The 24067-nt window shown below is 36.7% G+C and overlaps 1 protein-coding gene across 2 annotated transcripts in view; it reads left to right on the top strand.

Annotated features, from left to right (window-relative positions):
• LOC127934461 (semaphorin-4B) overlaps window positions 1–24067 on the top strand; it is a 45637-nt gene that overhangs the window by 8578 nt on the left and 12992 nt on the right. Inside the window, exons 2-7 of one of the 2 annotated variants that reach the window (XM_052531852.1) lie at window positions 10157–10463; window positions 21203–21363; window positions 22000–22062; window positions 22864–22962; window positions 23575–23686; window positions 23779–23895. In XM_052531852.1, the coding sequence (XP_052387812.1) occupies window positions 10349–10463; window positions 21203–21363; window positions 22000–22062; window positions 22864–22962; window positions 23575–23686; window positions 23779–23895 (667 nt within the window). In that variant the 5' untranslated portion in view covers window positions 10157–10348. The remainder of the gene's footprint in view (window positions 1–10156; window positions 10464–21202; window positions 21364–21999; window positions 22063–22863; window positions 22963–23574; window positions 23687–23778; window positions 23896–24067) is intronic. The other variant, XM_052531850.1, reaches the window with a different exon arrangement.

Genomic DNA, 24067 nt, shown 5'->3' with positions numbered 1-24067 from the left:
AATTTTGTGGTTTAAAAGCACAAAGTGCATTTCATCTCACTGACGAGAGCTCTTGTCAGACAGAGCACAGACTGACTGCAGTGTTGGGACTCACAGCTATAGAAACAGATTGCTGCAGTCTTTCTGCCTCGATTCCGTTGTTTGTGATTGGCATACTGTCACCCATTCAATCTTTTTGCTGCTTTTGGGTTGCTTCCAAGTGAACAGCATCAATTAAGGGTCATCAGTCTTTGCTTAACAGTAAAGGTTTAATCTGGATACATGCAAAAAGCCCAAACAAAATGCTTTTTAGATTGACTATCAGCTATCTGATTCAGCAGAATGTGAAAATGCAGATCGAAGAGATGAGTGAGCTCTGCATGTAGACAAGTACAGTTCATCGCCATGACAGATAAAGGTCAGAATTCCATGTTAAGTGCTATGTAGATTATTCTATTACATTTTATTTTAATTATATTTTACTTTATTTTTTACTTTCACTTAATGTTATTTTATATTACTAGCACTCATTTGATTATTTTATTAGTCTTTTTTATTATTTTTTTTTAGGCTTCACGTGAACCTGAAAGCAACATAATTCTACAGGATTCTGGATTTGATTTAATTTCCTTTTTTTTTTTGCTAAAGCTAAATTGGCCCCTTACATATCATTACTAAATTGCTTAATAGTATTTTGCTACAGACTTTTTACAAGTACAGCATAACGTTTTAAAAGAGATCTGTGCTCAACGATAAGCTCCATCCTCAGACAGTGCATCTCAGGCTATATTCTTGTTTGGGTTACATTCTCTCAAATTCTATATTGATCCCATAATGCAATTCCATTGTGCAATATGTTGTATTGATTATTTAGGGGTATCATGTTGCAATGGTAAAGTATAAATAAACCATTTGCTCTATTTCTCTGTACACACAGTTTCAAAGAAGGCTGGACAGTTAGGTTCAGACATAACTACACCATTACAATCTCACAAAGCATCTTTATCCATTGAATCAAATGTATTAACAAAAAATATATATTTTTTTTATATAGTAGATGTTTCTCCAGCATCAGATTTTTTTATGTTTAGTTTAGCATTGATGATGTATTCTGCAGATGAATAACCATGAAACCATAACAAGCATGTAGAATATTACTGAAAAGCCAATAGGGCCATTTACAGAAAGGTGTTGAGTCGCTGGAACTTCTAACACCCACTCGCTGAGAAGCGCGTCCGTGCACAAAGACTCCCTCTGATTCTTGAATGAGTAATCAAGCTCATGACTGCGACTAGCACTAACACTATAGAGTGATATCAGAAAGAGTTTTTACTGGCAGCTCTGGAGTTAGAGCTCGCATATTAGGAGGGTTCAGGAGGCGGCACTGGCAGTGAAAGACAGTTTGAGCGATGGGAGAGATATTGACGGCCGTTAGGAGGGGCCGAGTGCTCCGAAGGCCCCCTTGCATGCACCATATCATTGGCCCTTTGATGTGATTGATGGCTGTAGCACACTTACCAGCACCCTAAACATCTGTCTTATTCATGTTAAATCCCAGGAATGCAAGCATCTACTCCATGCTGCACCATCTATAGCAGAAAACATACAATACAATAAAAGGATACCACCATCATGCTTTGTGAATCATCAGTCGTCAGGTCTGTATCTACAAAGTAGTAACAAACTGCAGGATAAAAGGAAGGAATACATTTCAAATCGTTTGGAGGATCAAGCTTGTATTCAAAATCACAAGCAGACAATGAAAATAATTTGTCCTGCCTCACACCATAATACAAAAATAAGCTATTTTTTTTTTTTCAATGGATTATTTTCCTAAAAAAAGGATCAGGCTTATTTTTTCTTGATTTAATTAACCATATCCAAAGCCTCTGCTTTGCCTTTGAATATTAGTGGTAGAAATATCAGAATAATATATTTAGGACTTTAGCTTAAAAGTAAAATGATTATAGTACTGCCAGCAGCTCAGGCATAACAGGAAGCAGAAGTAGCACAGAACTCTGAAGTTTGCTCTTATCAACACACAGGCCAATATTAGCACCACTGTACTATGTACCAAGACATAAAATCAGATGGCGAGATAATGCCAAACAATTGGAAACATTTAGAAAATGGAAGTAAAGTGGTAAAGCAAGCCATGACCTACTTTCAAAATCAGACTACTTTCACGGCTCTTTTCACCTGTGCCACGCAAACGTCACTCCATGTGTTTTGGATTCGGGCTTAACTTCTAAAACAGTTGGCTAGGAAACTAATGGATATCACAGTTGAAAATGTCTATACCTTCACTAAATCTAATTTAAATAGAAATGTTTTTTTTTTTCTAATTTAATTTGATTTTATTGTATTAAAATTAGATACAAATATATAAATAATTAAAAAAAATAATAATTATTGATATTGGATTCCGGGACTGCAGGGCACTGGCATTCTTCCAGACTGGTTTGTTTTATACTGGGATTCCTGGAGGATTTAAAGCAGAAATATTCTCCAGTCCCCTGATAACCATTGCGTGAAAAACACAAGTCATATCTATGCATTATATAGTAAACAGTGCAGAGAAAATAGGCTGACAGTTCCATGGCCTAACTGCCAGAGCTTTATTGGTGAACATCTTTGTAATCGCCAAGCACACTGGTGTCTCTGTTGATGTTAGGCTACAAGAAAATGAACTGCCTCAACAGAAGATCATTACTGGACTATGAGGTTTAGCATGAGACCCCTGTACTAAAACTTCAACAAAAAAAAAAAAAACAAAAAAAAAATGTATAGCCTGATTGCACTATAAGTCACTTTGGATAAAAGCGTCTGCTAAATGCATACATTTATTTATTTATTTTAATTTAAATAAAAAGCTATTCAAAATATTATTACATTTATAAATAATAATTAAAAAAATATATGTCAATGATACCTAAACAACACTGATCCTATGTAATTAATAAATTAATTTGTTTGTTTATTCATAACTCCATTTTACTTGGAAATGGTCTCTATTGACTTAATGGTGACTTAGGAGATGGTCTTCATACGTTAAGTTATTGCCTGACTGGGCATCAATGTTAGCCGCCTTTGGTTTTCAGACACAGCCATGGTTTAAAACAAATTTAATTTAATTTAATTTAATTTTATTTTATTTTATTTTATTTTATTTTATTTTATTTTATTTTATTTTATTTAAATTAAATTAAATTAAATTAAATTAAATTAAATTAAATTAAATTAAATAATTTGATTTGATTTGATTTTTGTGTGAGGATGCATGTGTGAAACCTAATACTGAGCACCTCCTTGTTACAGTCATTGCTTATTTTAGAAATAATTATTTGAGCAGAAATCTTCACACGGAATCTTCTAGAATCCCATTGTACAGACATATTTAAGTTACACAACTACAATGAATGTAATTAAATCCTGCGCAGCTTAGATATCAAAGGAAGTGTTGGCATGCATTATTTACTTGAGTAATTACAGAGTATCTGTTATGCCAGCTGCTGCAGCACAGAATGAACAGTTGTTGTTCATAAAATAAACATAATGAAAAGAAAAACAAAATGCTGTAAATAATGTAAAGGAGGCCCATTCTGCATCTTCATTTTAATGAAATGTACTAATATGTGCCTAAAAACCTTGGATTGGTGCCTTTTTAATGAAAAACTTGCAACCCCAGGAGACTCTAATTGTATTGCTAGCTTGAGCATATTAGATTGCATCAAAAGAAATATACAAACCAAGTCTTGACTTAAGAACCCTTTTCCTTTTTTCAAAGCAATCCTTTTGTATTTGAGTTTGGCATTCTATGCATCATGTCTCCGATGACTTAGCTTAGTGCTGAACAGATAAACTAAGATGAGGCAAAGATACTCCCTTTGCTCAAACACGACTGTGAGAAAGAGAGAGCTCCTCGTGGATTAAAGCCACTTCCAGAATATCATGGAGGTTACTTCCCCTAAGGATGATCCACTTACAGCAATACTCAAAGAGAGCAGTCAACTAATAAGTGTCCCCTGATGTACATTTTAAAAACCTTTTCTGAAGAAACAGTAACTTTTTTTTGTTGTTTATTTTGCACTGGATAACATGGCAGTCATCATGGACTTAAACTGACATAGCATTTAATAATGACTTTGGGCTTGTAGATTTGAATAAGTAATTATAATTTCTTGTTAATTGAATTTTAGTAGATGATTATAAATTTGACTGGCCACTAGTTGTCCACATCTCTCCCTTTTTTTCTTTATTTCTTTCTTCATGTGAGAGATTTATTTATTTATTTTGGCCAGTTTTATGAGTGAGACTTTTTTTTTTTCAGAAGAATATTAATAGCAGATTGCTTATTTTTCTAGCAATATCTGGCAATACTGAGTATAAATGGCATTGTTTTAATGTGTTAATGTACAGTCAGACTATGATTAATTTTATTCTGTGAGTGAAACAGGAGGATTACTGAGACAAAGTGCATAGTACACACACACGCACGCACACACACAATTCAATTTATGTATTTATTAATACTAATGATAATATTTATTTATTTTAATATTTATATGTATTTTTATGTTTCGTTTTATTATTTGTTATTTTTATATATAAAATATAATATTTAGCATATTCTAAAAGTACAACAATAGGACTGAATATGATTTATAGACTAGACCATCTTTTGTTTGGGTGCCAGAAAAAAAAAAAAAAAGGCAGAGAGATCCTGTTGAAGTAGAGAGTCTGTGAGTCCGCCAAATCACTCTCTGTCTACACATTCTTAGAAATCATAATCTAATAATAATAATATTAAGTGAGGTGCTTTATATGATTATCCTGTTGTAATTTGGCACTTGTGGGGGAAAATCTAAAACACACTGAATGCAGCCACCCATTGAAATGGCAAAACTCCACCTGTTGCATTCTTTTAACTGAGATTCTGGCTTCTCCATCTGAGGAGCTGTTTTATATATCCTTTTCAGAGAATAGCATTTCTTTGTAATAAATTCCAACGAGGCTGATTTCTTGGAAGGCCATGGCAGTTCTTCCATATACCGCATGCTATTGAGAAAAGCTTTGTTTCTTTCGAAATAATCAGTGGGGATGCCATCAGAAATGAGTCAAAGCTGTGACAGTAGCAGCATTAAAGAGACGTGACATTTAGCCAAGTATGGTGACCCACACTCACAATTCGTTCTCTGCATTTAACCCATCCAAAGTGCACACACACACCGTGAACACACACAAACCGTGAACACACACCCGGAGCAGTGGGCAGACATTTATGCTGCGGCGCCCTGGGAGCAGTTGGGGGTTCAGTGCCTTGCTCAAGGCCACCTAAGTTGTGGTATTGCCGGCCCGAGACTCGAACCCACAACCTTAGCTAAGAGTCAAAATCTCTAACCACTAGGCCACAACTTCCCCTCCATTACAACTCAATATTAAAGTTACTCAAATTACACTTTGGCATTCAAGTTCATCTGGTCCACACATTCTTTCTGTCCAGCATGAAGTAGTATTTGCTAAAGACCTGAGTGGAAAACTCCGGGCCTTTAATCACAACTGTAAGAATGCTGACCTGGATTCAGTTATCATGTTACTTTAACCAGTATAATTAAATATGCACTGAAGTTTAGAGCAAACCAGAAACAGCTCTTCATTTAAATATCATTTTACCTGACAAAGAGATGATGGCATTAGCAGGTCTTTTCACCGATGCTTCTGTGCCGTTCTACATTTCACAGACCCCACATCTGTTATGGAAATTTCAAAGCAGGAGCGAGAGGACAAAACGAATCCCTGCTAGAAATATTTGCACATCTGACTCTGTCCCCGTTAGAGGTATTTTACTTTAGAGAGACAGCGTTAATGATATTCCTGGGCCATTTCATGGTCATATTTTACATTTACCCGCGTTTATCTAGATAGGTCAGCCATTTAATTAAACTAAAATCAAAATGTAATGCTTTGAGAAGTCTTGCCTGAAAAAATGAACTTGATCATTTATGGAAGCTCCTTTTTAAACATGTTCAAACTAGCCAGATTTTTTCCCCCATTTTAATTTGCCTATTTAATAAGATTTTAATTGGGCTATTAAAGATCTTTGAAGGAACATATGGATGTAATTAAGGCTGGCCGGATCACCCAGGGAGGAGTGGGCCATTAATTACTCTAAGCTGGGTCTTGGGATCAGCTCGGAGACGAGGACAGTGGAAAACTCCACGGTCTCAGAAAACCCACATTTCATGATTCGCTCTTCCATACAAGTTAAATACTAGATTAGATACTTATGTTGAGCTTTACTCTCATGACATAGTGCTTATGAACAGGTGTCAGCTTTACTTCCTGTACCTCTGAAGGGTTTCGGTTTCGCAATCACATTGTTTGCACATTGTTTCTTTGAGATCATCTCGACATCTTTGAATCAAAGTTTGCAGAACTTATGCAATGGACCATTTCATCAGGCACTTTGAGAGCAAAGAGTCATAGTTCTGTCACACATGTGCTAGTTATTCTTTAAAGTTCCCTTGAGTCACGACACATTCCTCATCTCACACATCTGCTTCTGCACTCACACAGCCACGGTCACATACCCACACGCACACTTCTACACACAAAACTGCCGATTTGGTAAATTGTAGAAGAAATTATCATTCTACGTTTCATCAATACACATATTTTACAGTGTAATTTTAGTTTCATTCATAAATTCGTTGTCAGAATTATTGGCACCCAAAATTTCATGGGGTACCAATAATTGTGTCCAATGTGTATTTGAAGAAAAAACATTGAAAAACATTTATTTCGTTAGGAGATTTCCCCCATTTTCAATTGTTTTAGTTGAATGAAACTTTAGATATTTGTGATTAAACAAATAAAAAATAAATAAAAGATCAAAATGATTAACAATGACCTTGACTGTATATATTCATAATATTAATATTGTTTTTTCATTTTATATTTTCAGTTTTTCCGTTTAAATTTTAGTCATGTTTACTAGTTTATTTTTTATATCGCTTTTTAATTGAGATTTATTTCGGTTTTAGTTTTTAGTCATTTTTTTCTAATATTTATCTACGTAATATTCAACTTTTTTTATTTATTTAAGCTTTTTTGTTCAATTAGTTAAAAATGTTTGAATAGTTTTAGATGACAATAACAACTTTGTGAGTCTAAGGATGTTGAGCTTTTAGGTTATTTTTTATTTACTTTTTTCGTCTTGGAAGTGGAAGATACTATTGCACACTTATCTAAAGCATTAATCCTCTGGCTTTGCTTCAGGATATTTTTATCTCATCTGAAAAGCCAGATAATCTGGACAGCTGTTTCTGTAGTAAACTATTTCTATTTTTATGCTAAGACAGGAAGTGACATTTGACCATTTGCCGCCATCTTCACATATGGCTCACAAACTGCAAAAACACAGAATTATTGACTGGGCATTGACTGAATAGAGATTATTTACGTAATATTTTTTTTCTTTTTTTTCTTCCCTTTCCTTCAGGAGATAAGTATTAATACTGGCACACTAGTTTTATATTGTCTCATGGGGGGATTATTTAGAGGACACTTTGTCCTCAGATTCTTCCAAGAATTACCCTCCAAATGTATCTGAATTTGTTTTCAAGTTACAAATCGTATTAAAGTCATGCTACTATTCTGTCTATTTGAGCTACCTTCAGCGCCCTACTTCAGCTCCTAACGTTCCTCAGCAGCGTTTATCCTCTTCTTGTCAGAACTTGAAATTAATGAGATCACATCGCCATCGGTCAACTGGGATGTCACTCCAACGTTCCCAGTGCTAGGAAGGCTAATGGGGCTTTGTAAGCGAGCCTCCCGCACCAGTATGGCTAAAGCCACAGCCTTGACCAGTGCAAGACACATTCCACCCCAGCATATGGACAGTAGCAGGAGGAGTTTGACCTTGTAAAAGTATCTCTTGCCTGAGCGGAGATTTTGTGCACATTTCATAGCTGTCAGTGGTGAAACAGTTTAGCAAATTCCAAATATACATAGAATTTCCTCTCAAGGTTCCATATTTTCTGTAAGTGAAGATATCTACTGTAGTTCAGGTTAAACTTGCTGCATCCTTTTTGCTACTTTGTTTGATATGTGCCACATGTTGTTCACAGTTATAGGTAGATACTGCTTAAACTGTGACATAAATCTTTCATTATTATACATGAACTGTTTTGTGCCTTTAGGCCTTTTCTGATGTTGATAAATGGCAACCATCAATGATTAAACAGTTCTTCAGAAGATACTTTTTGGAAATCTAAACCACAGTCCCTTGTAATCAGTTTATCTCCACATGCTGTGCCAATACAGTTTTGAGATGCTGTTTAAACAAGCAGCAGTTTTCCCATTTGGGCCCTGAATCTTCCCAGTGGGAGTCCAAGGTCTGTCGTGCTCCAGATGGAAAAGAATCCTTGCTTCTGCTCTCATGTTGTCTAGATTAGAGCAAAGCATCCTTACTGTTTTGACAATTGTACAGTAAATTGGCCTGCAGTATCACTCTTAGAGCTTGATGACAAATTACAGTGTTGGAACAATTTTGAAGCTTTTTGAGGTAAAGCACAAATAGATATGAAGATCTGCAGAAGCGTTACAGCCATCCACATACACTCAAACTTTGAGGTTAGACCCAATTAAAACTTAGTAATTACACCTCTGTAAATTTTATATACTTGTGGCATGTATGTTTTAGACATATGTTACATTCAGATGTCTAGCAAAAGCCAGACTGATTTTTTCCTTCTTCTTCCTCTTACCCTGATGTTACCACACCCTATTTGTTAGCCCTTTACTGTTGGCAGTTCATAAAAATAAAATATACACATTTGACGTTGGTATTAAATCTTAAACCTAAATGGGAATTGCAATTGGATTAGCTTTGTGGTTGTGCTTAAAATGCTCTTCTATACAGGCAGAGTAATGGAAACCACTTAAGTGTTAGCCCGCTGACATATTGGACTGATGACAGGGTTGGGTTCTGTGCAGTAGATCACATATCAAGTGCAAAGCTATTCAGCTTATTTACAGTCCATTTCATTTGCCTAGCAGCCAAACTCCACGTATGACTTTACCTTGCTTATCTTAATGGAAGCCAATGAGGTTATCTTAGCAGGAGGCTGGAAATTATACATTTTATGGCATTACATGAATATCCATTCTTAAAACAGTGCTTTATGGAACGGAACAGATGAATGATGGTCAGTGTGGGTTATTATGGTAAAGTGGGGTCATCTGTTCCTTGAACTTTGTAAGCTAACATGTAAACAGAGAATGAAGCACTTTCCATTGTCTCATTAGTGAGACCACCACTTCCAGGAAGTACTCATTTATTGCCTTATCATTCTTACACCCTACTGAGAAAACCGGCTTACGTCAGTAGGTATGTTCATGATGGTTCATTCTGGTTTTTGGTGTTAACCAACAAATGCAAGTGCACAAGAGTGGTCTTTCTTGTGATATTCATTGATCAAGGAATGGCTTTTTACTTTGGAGACCAGCAGTGGAGGTCTTTTAAAAAGTAAAAGGCCACTTTTCTGCAAACTTAGCCCCAAACATGCTCACCTTAGCAGTTAGCGCTGATAGAACATGTACATAGACCCCTGCTGAGCAGTCAGTAAATATGTAAATTTCTGTCCCTTAAGGCAACATATTCTCATTCATGCAGCAATTCTTGGCACAATTTAAATCCTTGCTGATGATTTTTCAGCGATATAAAACCACACGTAGAGTTGACTATACAGGTAGGAGACGGCTGGTTTGCACTCCCACATCTCCTGGTGCTATTAAGCATGACCTAATGCATCTCGTTCATACTGTATTCTGGGTTTAACGTACCGTGAAAAGGATGTTTACTTCATTTAGAAATATATAAATGCTTGTGAAATGAATTGTTTACACATGGTCTTATCTAAGTCTAAGCTTTTTGTTAGTTTTAAAGGAGTTTGGGCAACTTTTCGCCTTTCAGCGTCCCAGCTAATCCAGCTTTGGCTATCTTAAACTAGCTAAGACCAGAAAACCAGTTAAGGCTGGCTTAAGCAGGGTCGGTCCTAACTAAGCAGGTATATCCATCTACATATGCAAAAAAGTATAAACTCTTTTGCTCAAATGGTAATTAAATGTTTTATCTCATTTTAATGTGACTACTCTTGTGACTTGTTTGTTACAGATTGCTAAAAAAACCTGTGTGGAAAATAACACAAGCACATGGAGACAAAGGTGACCACCAGTTCTCACATCAGTACACGGCTCTCCTTTTCAGGAGTTTGAGGAGAAGAAGAGAAATAAACGAGCGAGGGAAAAGATCTTCATGAGCACCAGAAAATCCAGCGATAAAACACACTGAGACACAGGCAGCAAAATGTGGACACAGAACATGACACGTGTCTCTTTCCTATATCTCCTCCATGTTCTCCTGGTTGGATGGGGTCAAGCAGCAGAAGACGACGTCACCCCTCGCCTCAGTTTCTCTTACAGTAAGTGCACAGACAGACACATGCACAACTCACTCTGCCCATTTACCGAAAGTGTGTAAAAGAGCCGACCGGTATGAGACTATAAATAAAAGCTGATGTGGAGTCGACTTAAGAGCTCTGAGGGAGCTATGGGCTGAAGACCCTCTCATCTTCCACAGACAGTAGCACTTGCTGAAGTGTTGATAAACAGAAAGCAGATATCAAGGGCTGATTGGTTCGTGCTGGCCTCTGGCGTGTTTGTATGGAGGTGGATTATCGCGTTTACAAAACCACAGTGCCTCTGCGAACATAATGTGCAAAATACGCATGCATGTCCATGTCAGTCATCGAAGAACAACAAAGCATCTATTTAAAACTGAGTGGTCTCACTGTTCTTTAACAGCATAATACAGCCCCTCTTGCTCATAATGATCCCTTAGCTGCATCTGTAGCATAACATCTGTCATGTTAAAGACAAACCACTTCCTTTCCCGTGAATCGCAGGCGCTTTTGGGTGCGTCCATTCATGTTTTTGCAGGCTTCGTGCATTGGGAAGAGAAGAGGTACAATGAGTCTGTAAACACAGTGCTCTATGGTTTATTAAGTTACTATGGTACTATTGATTGTGTTAGATGATAGTTTTCATCACTAAGGTACAAGGCCTTTGTGAAGGACAATGTTGACGCCTTTTTGGACAAAAGCATGGTTTTTGTTAATGCAGTGGCGTGCGACACATAATTGTTTCTAATGTAATACATACAATCGCACACTGCGTAGTTCGAAGTGTCATGAGACATAACTCTTGGGCTTGCTGTGTTTCTCCTGTGTGTCTTCATCATGTTGGACAAAGAGTTTAAGTCAACCTATGTTCACATCCACCTGCGCATCCTTTCCACATTTCCTTCTCACCTTCATTTAAACTAGCTCAGGATGAGATGGGGGTTTTACTAAACCTGTCTGAACATGTTGACTGCCTCTTTTGAGGGTCTCCCTGCATGGAGGTCTTGTTCTTCTGCCAATATACAAAAGATTCATTATATAGTAGATCTCTTCTCTTCTCTTCTCTTCTCTTCTCTTCTCTTCTCTTCTCTTCTCTTCTCTTCTCTTCTCTTCTCTTCTCTTCTCTTCTCTTCTCTTCTCTTCTTGTTTTCTCTTGTTGTCTTGTCTTATCGTCTCATTGTCTCTTCTCATATTCTCTTTTCTTCTTTTCTAGTTTTTTCTGATCTTCTCATTTTCTGTTGTCCTCTCATCTTGACTCGCCCTTTCTCTTCCCTTCTCTTTTTTTTCGTCACATTTTATCTCTCATTGTCTCATCTCTTTAATTGTCTTCTGTTCTTGTCTCATCTCTTTTCTTTACTTCTCATTTTGTCTTGTCTCATTTTCTTATGGTCTCGTCTGGTCTCTTGGATGATCTTCTCTTTTCGTCTCATCTCTTTCTTCGCCTCTCTTTATGTCTCTTCTTTCTTAGTCACTTTTCACTTGTCTTGTTTTGTCTCCTCTTGTGTCTTCTTTGTACTCCCATCTTGTCTTGTCTCTTCTGTATACTTTTTGTCTCGTCTCTTTTTCTCTTAGTTTCTCTTCTTGTCTCATTTGTCATTCCTCAGTTCTTTCCACTGGCTAACATTTTCTTGTAGCGCTTTGTTTCTCTTGCCCTTTGCTGTTTGTTCTTGTGTTGTCCCCAGGATCATGCTGTATTGTAAGAAAGAATGCAGCTGTTGTGTTTCTCATCTGCCTGTCTAATACCACAAGGAATCCTGCTAATTCTCTTTGAGTGTGTTCCGGTGTGTCTGTATCTCTGTCACTGGCAAATGTCATGCAGGAAAACCTGAATGAGCAGTAAATGTCCAGGGCTGAATTCACTGAACAATGCGTCTTATTTACTAACCATGGTCAAATTTAGCCAGCTGCTAAATTCAATACCTTTGCACAAATTATTTATTTGTGTTTAACAGGTACTCATAGACATTGGCTGATATGCACAGCTATTAGAGAGTGCCATTTATTCTTAGCAAATATGTAATGTATATTATAAACAAATTATTCTTTACTGTTTAAATGACTTAAATTACTGCTGATGAACTGTTCAGTGTGTGCAGAACTAGTTGAGTTAAATACAGAAAACTGGTTCTGGTTACACTGAATCCAACCCACTGGTGAAAAGCCTCAGAAGTCTCTAAACCTGTATTGTAATGTATAACACACTCCAATCTGCAGAACGTCACTCCATTGCAGTGGCACAAACATTCATCTCTCTTTCCTGGTTTCCACCTTGCCTCCATTCTAATAAAAAGCAAATCTGGCGTGGATAATGTTGGGGATACACGCAGTGTTATGGTGTGAACGCTGGCCTGCTTCTCATTATGTGCCTATCAAGAAGGCTCAGGGTTTGTAAGAAGAGAAACTACATCTGCTCAGCCTCTCTTCTTTTGTTTCTCTCTTTGATACACACTATGCTGCAGTGCTTAAAGCGCATCATAAAGCTATTTAAAAAGACACCTATAAGCGGTTTATACCATTGCTCTGTACTTTATCCAGGCATTTTCTCCTGTCAAATGCATTTACAGAAGATACAGAAGGAATCTCTTGGTTGTTGACTGGTCCGCCACTGCTATTTATGAGGGAAGATTACAAACAGCAATCCATTGTGTTAATCCTTGGTTTATATACCTGTAATACTTCTTGATTTATTACCGTAGCCTAAATCTGAAACGACTTATCCTCAGTATAATATATAGCATGCACGTGCTATGGTGCTCAAGCTTTGCGCTGTGTTTGATTCTTTACTGCTGGAGGTGATCAGGCATGTCTAAAGCAGCAGAGACCTGCACTGCGTGTTTACACATGGAATGTTTCCAAAACGTGCATCAAGTGGAAACAGTCCATTCATATCCAGCCACATGCATCACGCAGCTTCTCTGGTGGCACATTGTAACATGAGTTGAAGGAATGTTTCTCGTTTAGATTACTTAGTAGAGTTGTTTTTTTAACCCTACAACAAAACCAACACATTAAAACCCATACACGCTGTGCCAGATGACACTGATCTGAACATATCAAGGTTGTTTTTTTAGTGCTGTCAAATTAACATGTCAGTTTGGTGTGGTTTAATAATAATAATAATAAAAATGCAGTAAAAGGAAATACGTTCAAATAAATGTCCGTACAGAATCATTAGAGCTATTCAAGCAACCAGGTTGCTGATTTTCAGTTAAAATTGAAGTAGAATTCAAATGAATTAAAATGAAAATAAATTAGTTTTACGGTCATTTTTAAGTAGAAAAGCAAAGTTCGTCAAGGCAGACTGCTGCGTGAGCTGCGAAATAGACGCCACTCATTTTCATTGGACTTCCACTGTGATTGAAATGATCTTCATCATTTATCATTGTCAGTAGATTAGAGCCACATTGTGAAATGCTGCTAAGCTTTACCAATAAATCAAACCTGTCAAACCCGCCAGGCAAAAACAAGCACACAGGCTTCTACACCCCCAGTTTTACATTTTCAGTGTAACTGCATCGTGCATTTATTTTTTTGTTTATTGGCACCTCCTTCACGTTACCATGGTGTCCCAAAAGCAATCCCTAAAACAGGAACATCCTGTACGGTTTGATATATACAGTATTTACAGCATACAGGTAGTAACTTTTTGCAAGTTACAGATCTGTGTAAAAGTGTTGTTGTTTCATAGGGAAGTTTAATCAGCCTTTATTCCCAATGCTACCACACAACTCATGAAAACCCTAATTACACTTTTATTTGCCGCTTTTGAAAACTTTCTGCCTTTTGAATTCATTAGATGCATGTTTTGTTCAAAACTTTCAAAACATTAATTCTCTTTCGTTTAGAGGCCCCCCTTTTTTTGAATCGGGAGCATTTATGTTTGACCTACCCACAATTCCAGCAAACTGCCGCTTCTGTACTTCCCATGCTAACAAGAGAGAAGTCATGCCAGCTCACTAGACAAACACTAAACCCCTCTCCTGAACGTCTCTACAGATTATACTTGATGTCTTAATGTTTTCTGTCTCCTCCTCTCTTGTCCTCTCTGTGACTTCAAACTGCTCTCTTATTATATCATCTGTTTTTCAATATTTCATGCTGAGTTTTCTAAGTCTGGAGCAGGGAGACCCGGCTGCACATGAACAGAATGTTTCTGAAGTGTAAACTGAGTGTTGCGTCATTCCTTTCTCCTCTGTAAAAGCTCAACAGTCATTCCTCATCAACGTGGGGCTTTAATGAAAACAGAGCAGTGTGAGAAAGAGCCGTACATTTCCCTTTTGGGAAAGCGCTCTGTCCTAAAAGGGGAAAGACACTAAGAGCCCACTTTAAAAGAGCCTACATTTTCCCAGGAGCACTTCGCTGACCACTTCCTATGGAAGGAAAGGAGCATTAGAGAACAACATCAAATGCAATTTTATAAATCTGAAATATGGGTTTTTAGAATATTATATCAAACATCGTGCCATAAATGTTTTTGAACACAGACTGTATTCAAAAGTTTGGGGTCAGTAATTTTACATGTTTTTAAAAGAAGTCTCTTATACTTACTGCATTTATTTGATCAAAACAGTAACAGTAAAAACAGTAATATTGTAAAAATAGTATTGCAAATGAAAGAGCTGTTTTATATTTTAATATATTTAAAAAATGTATTGTAAATGTAGCTTTTTCTGGCAATTTCAGCAGTGCTTTAATGGAGGGCGTGTGAGTGAAGAGAATGTCCACACAGCTGAGACGAGCATGCATTTGTTTTCGCCAGATTAATGTGGTTTGCATCGTCATAAAAACAGTGCAAAAACAGACATGTTCCACTCACAGTTCTGTCAGCCTCCGGGCAACAATTTTCATTTCAGGGTGGTTAGAAAAGATTGTAGTTTGTATACCAACACTTTAAATGGACTCATATGTCTTTAGGAACAATACTATTTACTGATGTTGTGCTTTGTGAACTCCATTTCCAATATTGCATGTCAAATATTTAAATGTTACAGTTTACTATACGAATGTAAGTATAACTAATGTCACTCAGACACAGTGCAATGCACACTTCTCATAAAATATGGTTAGAATTGCTTGCTGAGAGATAACCAGCACCATTATAGCTACACTGGGTAACATTAGTTAACTGTCCAAATGTTAAAGTATCAAACAAAGTATTAAGCTTAAGTCTCAATTAATTCTGATTGGAGTCTAACAAATCCCAGTAAAAAGGGAAGAAAAGGATTTTGAAGGAGTGTTGCAGGAATGTCCCCACTAGGGATCTGTAGGCTGTTAGATGATACTGAGATATTTCTGTTTTAGATGCACTTCGCAAACCCTAACGGTTCAACATGCCTTTTTATTTGCTTTGTATATTGACCTTTGTGGTTTTTGTCATTAATATGAGAGCTGAAACCTTCAATTAAAGACAGGAGCTAAATTCACAAAGCTGATCTGAGAAAGTACTGTATGTTCCATCAGATTTGTTCTAACAAGAAAAACCATTAAGTTATGATTATGATTACGGTTGGGAATATGGCTCCAGCCTCCATAGCTCATTTGTTCACCTTGACCCATGAAGAACTGTCCTTTTTCTCCCGTCACCATAAAGCACAGAATTTAAAATTTATAGCACGTTCATGGGCTTCCAAGAACAAACAGATCTCGATGTTCCTGTAAATGTTCCTAAAAACTTGTCATCATAATTCTTAAGCACGGTTTACAACGAAGCAATTGAAAAGAACATTTTTTTTCCCAGATTGTTTTTCCCAAAATCAAAAGCAGCTCCAACAGTCAGCCCTTTTTCATTAACGCAACAGGGGGCTTGTCATTCTCCTGACACCTGGAGATGACAAAATTTCTCCTTCAGCGCATACTTTATTTACCTGGCGCTAGACAAGGTGAGAAATAATGCAAACTCGTATAAACACTAGGTTTAAAGTTTGGGTTTTGGTAAATAGCTTTTCAATCTTTGCTGTTAAATAGCAAGACATTACTAATAGCAGTACAGTGTGGCTGAAAAAAGATTTGTGTAGGATTGTAATAGGCATTTAAGTTTTTTCTGAAAGCTCAAATCATCAGATACACTATTTACTTAAATGAGCCGTCTGCTGAGGCCTAAACAAAACAGAGCTTTGATCTTTCACACTGACGGCCAGACTGCCGCACACAGCCGCTGTATTCGACGGGATGCTCTGTGTCTCTAATTAACTTTGGGAATGTACTGTTCGAGCAGCCTTGGGGATTTCTGCTCTGAAAATTGAACATAGAAGGGCTCCCTAAAAGCCTTCCTAATTAATTTCTCTCTAAATGGATTAGAAAGCAAAGAGCTGTGGATATGGCAGTCCATTTAGTAGTGGCTTTCTCCAAAAAATGAAAAAAAAACAAAGACGTAATTGCATAATGACAGCAATGATCTGTAGTGTGTCTCATAATATAGTAGATCAGACTGAGAAATACATGGGAGACTTGAGGGTCAACAAGACAAGCACGTACAAGTTATGATATTCTGTACCACTGTAGCACAATAGACAATAACTACTGGCCTCATAAGTACCTCTTTCTCTTGTTGACACTCTTAGCCCTCTTTCCCAATGAGTGGGAACAGGATAAGCCTTTTTCCCAGAATGCATCAGTGTAGTTTGGAAGAAGCGAATAGCAGCAGCTGTCGTCATGGAATTGCCCTATGGGAACTGACCTCAGTCAATTCAAACAATAATACCACAGACTCATTGAGAGAGAGACCATATTGTCTGTGGGGGGATTGCTAATGTTTCAAGACATGAGAATCGATGAGCAGGGCATCGGGAATTTGGGGTTTAGATGGGGTCATTCCGCCACCATTTTTTCAAAGTTTATTTAAAGTTTTCTGGAACTGCATTCCATGACATCCTTAATCAGTTTTGTTTGTTGCAGTTCATTTTCATTGGAGCTGTTCTTTCCTTGCGTTTCGCAATCACACCTTTTTAAAACCGCGTAAGTGGTTACAGATAGAGATCTCGAACATAAGTGCTTACACAAAAACCAAAACAACCCGATATTGCCAAAGACCTTTGTTATTTGAAGTGGTCTGCATTTAATTAGTGCTGGACGTGGGCAGCTCTGTATACATTTTATAGCTTGTGTTGCAGCATGTTACTCATTAACTGAGCACATAAACTCCAACATAGAGTGACTAAAGACAATGCAACAGTAAATAATATTAGGTGCTTGCATGACTATTACAATTCATCATGCGTAAGCCAACTTTTCACCATCTCTATCAAATAAAAAAATGACAAAACAGAAGTCATTCATTTCCAATGGAGTGTATATAGGAGCTGCATGTTCAGAGTTCAGATCATATGCATATGCTAAATATTCCGATCCGATTTGAACTTTTGCATCTATGCAACTGACCAAATGTGTTGTATTATAATTAAAACTATGAGCACAAGGTGAGAATTAACAATATTTTTGGAGTAAAAAACATTCTTTCAAACAATATTTCTAAAACAAAAATAAATAAATAAATAAACAACATAGTAAGTATGTTTTTATAATTTTATAATTTTATAATTTTATAATGAAAAATTATTTTGGATATGCTTATTACTGCCCCCTTTTCATTTATATATATATATATATATATATATATATATATATATATATATATATATATATATATATATATATATATATATACATATATATATATGTATGTTGTTTAACCTGCCATGTCATTTGTATTGTATAGATTTGTTCATTCATTATTCATTAATTTCATTATACCATTTCGCAAAGTGTAACAGCTGCTTTATGACCAACTTAAAAGTTATATAAAATAAAATATAGAAATGTATTGAAGTACTATATAAGTATTACAAAGTATATTATATGAAAATCAGTATATTATATTAATATAACACTAATGTTAGCAATGATATAAAAATATAATAATATACTCAATTATTCAAGAAGTATTTGTGAATCATTTATATTCAGATATTATTAAGGTGGGCAGTAACCACCCATAACACCCTAGTGACCATTTAGAAATGCTAAATATCTAGAGCTAGAACAGTCAGAAGACGTTAATAATTGCATAGCAACACCTCCTACTGTCATTATTTGGATTTTACAATGAAGTGTTATATATAAATGTGTGATTTCCCCGTAATGGGGCACAATTATTTGTGTGAGATACAGGGATTCTGCCACTCTGGAAAATAATTGGGGGAACGGTTTCTGCCTGTGCAAATCCCACTTAAGCCCTGTTTGGTTGCAGCTATTGTCCTTTGTCCTTGTCTCACTAAATCGCCAATACATTTCTCCCCAGACCCTCTGAAATAAATGCTGCTGATGTAGAGTGGTGCCCTGTTGCATCCTGTAATATAGAGAGAGGGGAAATATGAGACAGACAGAGGCAGAGACTAGTAGCATGCCACTAATGTGCCGTGTTGATCCCCTCCTGTGGTTTAGCAGACTGGATTCGGTTGTAATAAGCCCTCCTGGTTGAGGACTGATGCCCTATTATTACCGCAATGTCTCCTCCGGGATTCAGGAGGCGAGCGGGCAGACCCTCTGCAGCAGCTCCCAGAGAAACAGAGTCTTACCTCAGCTCAGAGTCACCCATGGGAGCATCATCAGTGTAATGATTACATGCTCTCTAAGTAAGAGACCTACCAGAAGTGGATGTCTGGCAAAGATTCTGCAAATCAAGTGAATCGATAGCACAGCTTGTATGCCACTATAGCTTTAGCATTTATACCTAGTGACCTTGCATTTTATATGATATTTTATATGATATTGTTGAACACTATGTTGAACACCTTTACTATAGACAAAGGCTGACAGCATGTATAATTTATATGCATTCAGTAAAGATGTGTGTCCTTTTTGGGTATGTGAAAGATTTTATTTTATTTTAATTGTTATTATTTTTTTATTATTATTATTTTTATCTGCATAATAATCTGAAATAGGAGGATGTATTCAACATGAACATTTAATTTTATTTTATTTTATTTGACTAGGAGGAAGTATGTGACAGAAAAATGCCAGTTCATGTTTAAACATTCAATTTCGTTTTCCCCCTAAACATATTTCTTGAATACTCCACTATTTATTTATTTTTTATTTTTTTATTTTATTAACTGGACTAGGATGAAGTATCTGACAGAAAAATGCCAGTTCATGTTTAAACATTAAATTTCATTTTCCCCCAAACATATTTCTTGAATACTCCACTATTTTATTTTATTTTATTTTATTTTATTTTATTTTATTTTATTTTATTTTATTTTATTAACTGGACTAGGAGGAAGTATCTGACAGAAAAATGCCAGTTCATGTTTAAACATTAAATTTCGTTTACCCCAAACATATTTCTTGAATACTCCATTATTTTATTTTATTTTATTTTATTTTATTTTATTTTATTTTATTTTATTTTATTAACTGGACTAGGAGGAAGTATGTGACAGATAAATGCAAGTTCATGTTTAAACATTTAATTTCGTTTTCCCCCAAACATATTTCCTGAATACTCCACTATTTTGTAAAGGAAGTATGTAACAGAAAAATGCCAGTTCATGTTTGAACATAAAACAAATAATAATATTTTTTTTTTTTTAAACGGTTTCCTGGTTTCCTGAATACTTTTTTTTTTTTTTTTTTTGACTGGAATAGGAGGAAGTATCTGACAGAAAAAAGTACCAGGTCACGGGGTTTTTTTTTTTTTTTTTTTTTTTTTTTTTTCTTAGCATGTTGGACTGAAAGACAAGTAGGAATCAACCGTTAAGCCAATGACAGATGAGGAGAACATTTTGTCATCTGCCATGTAGTCCTGAAGTTTGTGTGTACAGCCTGTTGACACTGATTTGACATGCGTCTTAAGACCAGAGGAGCTGCTATCTTGAAATGATGTCACTGTAGCATGAGAGTACTGCTTCGTTCTTCCAGCCTGTGGAGAGATGAGATGAAAGTCCATTTCCACACATTTCATTTTCCACACTGCCTGAATCACCACCAAGTTCTCAAGTGGCTCGTCTGAAGTCATAAAAAAGCCATTCTAAAGTATTCTGAAGGGAATTTGAGTAAATCACAGTGCCCTTAACCCTCTTAACAAACACCCCCTACTGGTAGAAAAAAATACTGCTTCCTATTGATGCCGCTGTCATGGAAACAGAGAAACAGCCTGCAGGGGCTGCCACGATAATGATGCAGTGCGTTATCTTTGATTAAGAGATGAACATCTGTCTCTGAGCTAGATGTGACCACACAAATGCTCATTCAACACTGATTCAGACACTTTTTGTGGCTGTAACAGGTTTTAGCTTTCTCACTGCAAGCCAGTAGAAAACATTTGACATTATTTTTAAATACACTAAAAAGCTGGGGTTCTGAACTGACCCCACAATGAATCCCTGGGTTGTTCAGGGCGAATTATTTGTTTATTAACACCTTCATCCTTGAAAATTATGATTAAAAACTATGCAAAGTAAAAGAGAATACCACTCAAACCACTTTGCATACGGCTTAATTTGACAGTAAACAAAAAAAAGAAAATAATTTAATAGTATATTATTAATACATTTAAAGGTATTTTTGTTTATTTCTCTTCACTATTACACAAAACTACAATTTAAAATCTGGGTCTTTAAGATAAAAACAACAACTGAGAAGCATGATCACATGTCTTACTTTTCCACATTTATCACATCTCCAGTATTAAATCTTTTTGGCTCGGTTTTGCTCACATTCTTACCTCTCTCCTCTCTTTTTTCCATATCTGCTCACAGATGCAAACGAGAGGTCGGCCAAGAGATTTTCACCCGACAGAGTCTTCAATTACACCTCTCTGCTCCTCAGTAAAGAGGATAACATGCTGTACGTTGGCGCTCGAGAGACTCTCTTCGCACTCAATATCAGCGATATCAGCAGAACACAGCTGCAGCGTAATGTGAGTATGTCTGTGTGGTTTATTTTGGAGGATGTATAAGCACGTGCATTAGTCTGTAATAGTGCATTAGTAAACGAGAGTGGAATATCATTAATGTTGGGCATAGACAACACTTAAGCACAACCATACGTTTTGTACACATAAGAGTGAATACAGGTGGGGGACAATTTGTCATCTGTATCATTGGTGCAATGAATAATGAGTTAAATTTCATTCATTCATCACACAAAACAATCCTATGACTCCAGAATACTTGAAATATAGTGCAAAAGTCAGTAAAGACCAACTTTCCGATACTTTTATTGGTCTTTTGTTTCCTTTTTGAAGCTTTAGTTTCCATTTATTGTGCACGTCCTACTTTACCAGTTGTCCCACTTCCCGCTATTGTGTTTTTGCAGGGTATTACTCCATTTTACTTTTCAACAAATTAACTTTTTAAGTCAAAAATAGAGTTTCGCAGTTCACTGCAAGGATTCTGTGTTGCTTGATTCATTCTGAGCGTTAAAGAGCGGTGAGAGTGCAGTGTGTTACAGCCAACTCACTGTGACTCACTATAGGCCTATATGTCCATGTTAATGCATCGTCTTTAAATGCACACTTTAATGTAACTGCAGCTTGCAATTTTCACTTTTTCAGTTAACATGGAGCACACCACAGATAAAGAGAGAACAGTGCAGTTTCAAAGGGAAAGATTTACAGGTGAGTGAATGAGATATTAAGTGGAGAGATGTTTGTATATTTCAGCATGAAGTTCCTTGTTGATTCGTATAACTCCAGTAAGAAATGGGTCTCTAAAATAGATATTTGCAATATGACTGTGCTAAATTTGAATCGGAGAACCTGCCCATCACTCATCTTTCAGTTCGTAGGGCAAATTACTGCCTTGACACGTCCACACTGTAATTTCCCTGAAAGCTTGACACTGCATAAAGGCTGTTATTAGATTAATAATCCGCATGCCTAATTTGCTGCCAGATTGATTTGTTTTAGGAGCCAGGTTTGGGTGGATGTTGGGACCCTGATGAAGACACAGTAATAACTGCTGTTGCTTGATACCGATGACACACAGCTGCCAGAAACCTCTCCCAGACTATTACAGAGGATTTAGATCAAACCTAGCGATGTGAAAACAAGTTGTGAGGCCCAGCCAGACAACATTTGTGCACACAACCTGATGCTTGCTTTGAGCATTCGCCTTTATTTAACATTCAACTGTTTATGTGTATTAGTTTTGTCTCTTTGAAAATGCATTTGCACGAAAACCATACGTTCACCCAAAAAGTAAAATCTGTCATTATTTACTTATTACATTTCATATTCATGAAAATACATAGCTGACTTTTTATGACATGAACAAGGTCAAATGCAAGGGGATCATAAAATGTTGGGGTTCTTCAAGGCCCTGCACTTTAGTAACTGTCACATCCATGTGTTAATTCTTAAATTGTTATCTGTTTCTCCTTCTCTTATGCATTTCCTTTTTCCTCTTTCTGACTCCAGACTGACTGCTTCAATTACATCAAGATCTTACTGCGTGTGAACAGCACTCACCTGTACGTGTGTGGAACGTATGCTTTCAGCCCTGTCTGCGCATACATCGTAAGTACTGTGTTTCATTTTGTTCTGTCCTCTTGCAGGATTTCACCCCCTCCCTCCATGCTTTTAACATGCTGCAGGGGAGGAATTAATTATCCATGTAATTTACTCAGTCAATCAAAATGTCCTCAGAAATACACTCTTCCGCTCTCTCCCTAAGGGTAGATGCTGCTCGGATGAGAAATTATTATGGCCCTGCACTTTACTTAGACCCTTCACTCTAGAGACTATGCCTGGATCGGTCTGTGCATCCGAGGGGTCAACACCGAACACTAAAATTGCAGCTTTAGGATAGTGTACTTTGCCTACATGAGTTGATTCTATGACAACTGTCCCCTGAAATGGTTTTGCAGATGTATATTTTACATTTATGCCCTTATAAAGACACAAACAAAAAATAACCAGTATGTACAGCTGCATCTCCTTCTAAACATAATCTTTATCGGTTCTTACTATCTCTCCGGACTTATTGCAATAACATGACGTTCTGTTCAGAAAAATAAGAGACATAAATAATTGTTTAGAGCAACACAGACAGTAAGCCATCAGGACAGTTGATACAAGACACAGTGTTCGCTGTCATTATAAGAATCTGTGTCTTTTTTTTTCCTCCAGAACACATCTGATTTTTCCCTGGTGCGCAATGAGATGGGAGAAATAGTCACCGAAGATGGTCGTAGCCGGTGTCCTTTCAACCCTGAATACAAGTCTACGGCCATCATGGCCGGTATGTCCTACAAAAATATGGTGTAATTTGTGCAACACTCATTTCTGACTTGCTTTTTTAATATCTGTTGGTTTGAAATGATGGTTTTACAGATGGAGAACTGTATGCCGGCACAGTCAGTAACTTCCAAGGGAATGAGCCCATCATTTACAAAAGCCTTGGCCAGGGCACAGCGTTAAAGACTGAAAACTCACTGAACTGGCTTCAAGGTAAAAGCCACACTCACCACCATCCTGCTCTTAATAGGAAATATTCACTGACAATTGCAGCACGTGCACATTAACCACTTGCCACAATTCAGTTTGACCAGGTGCTAACGTCTTTTAGGAAGTTTTCATGACCATTGACCCTTACTGTATATTCACAATAAAACTTCTTAGG

Source organism: Carassius gibelio, chromosome A18, assembly GCF_023724105.1.
Source record: "Carassius gibelio isolate Cgi1373 ecotype wild population from Czech Republic chromosome A18, carGib1.2-hapl.c, whole genome shotgun sequence".
Taxonomy (NCBI): Eukaryota; Metazoa; Chordata; class Actinopteri; order Cypriniformes; family Cyprinidae; genus Carassius; species Carassius gibelio.
This window is presented reverse-complemented; position numbering and strand designations above follow the sequence as displayed.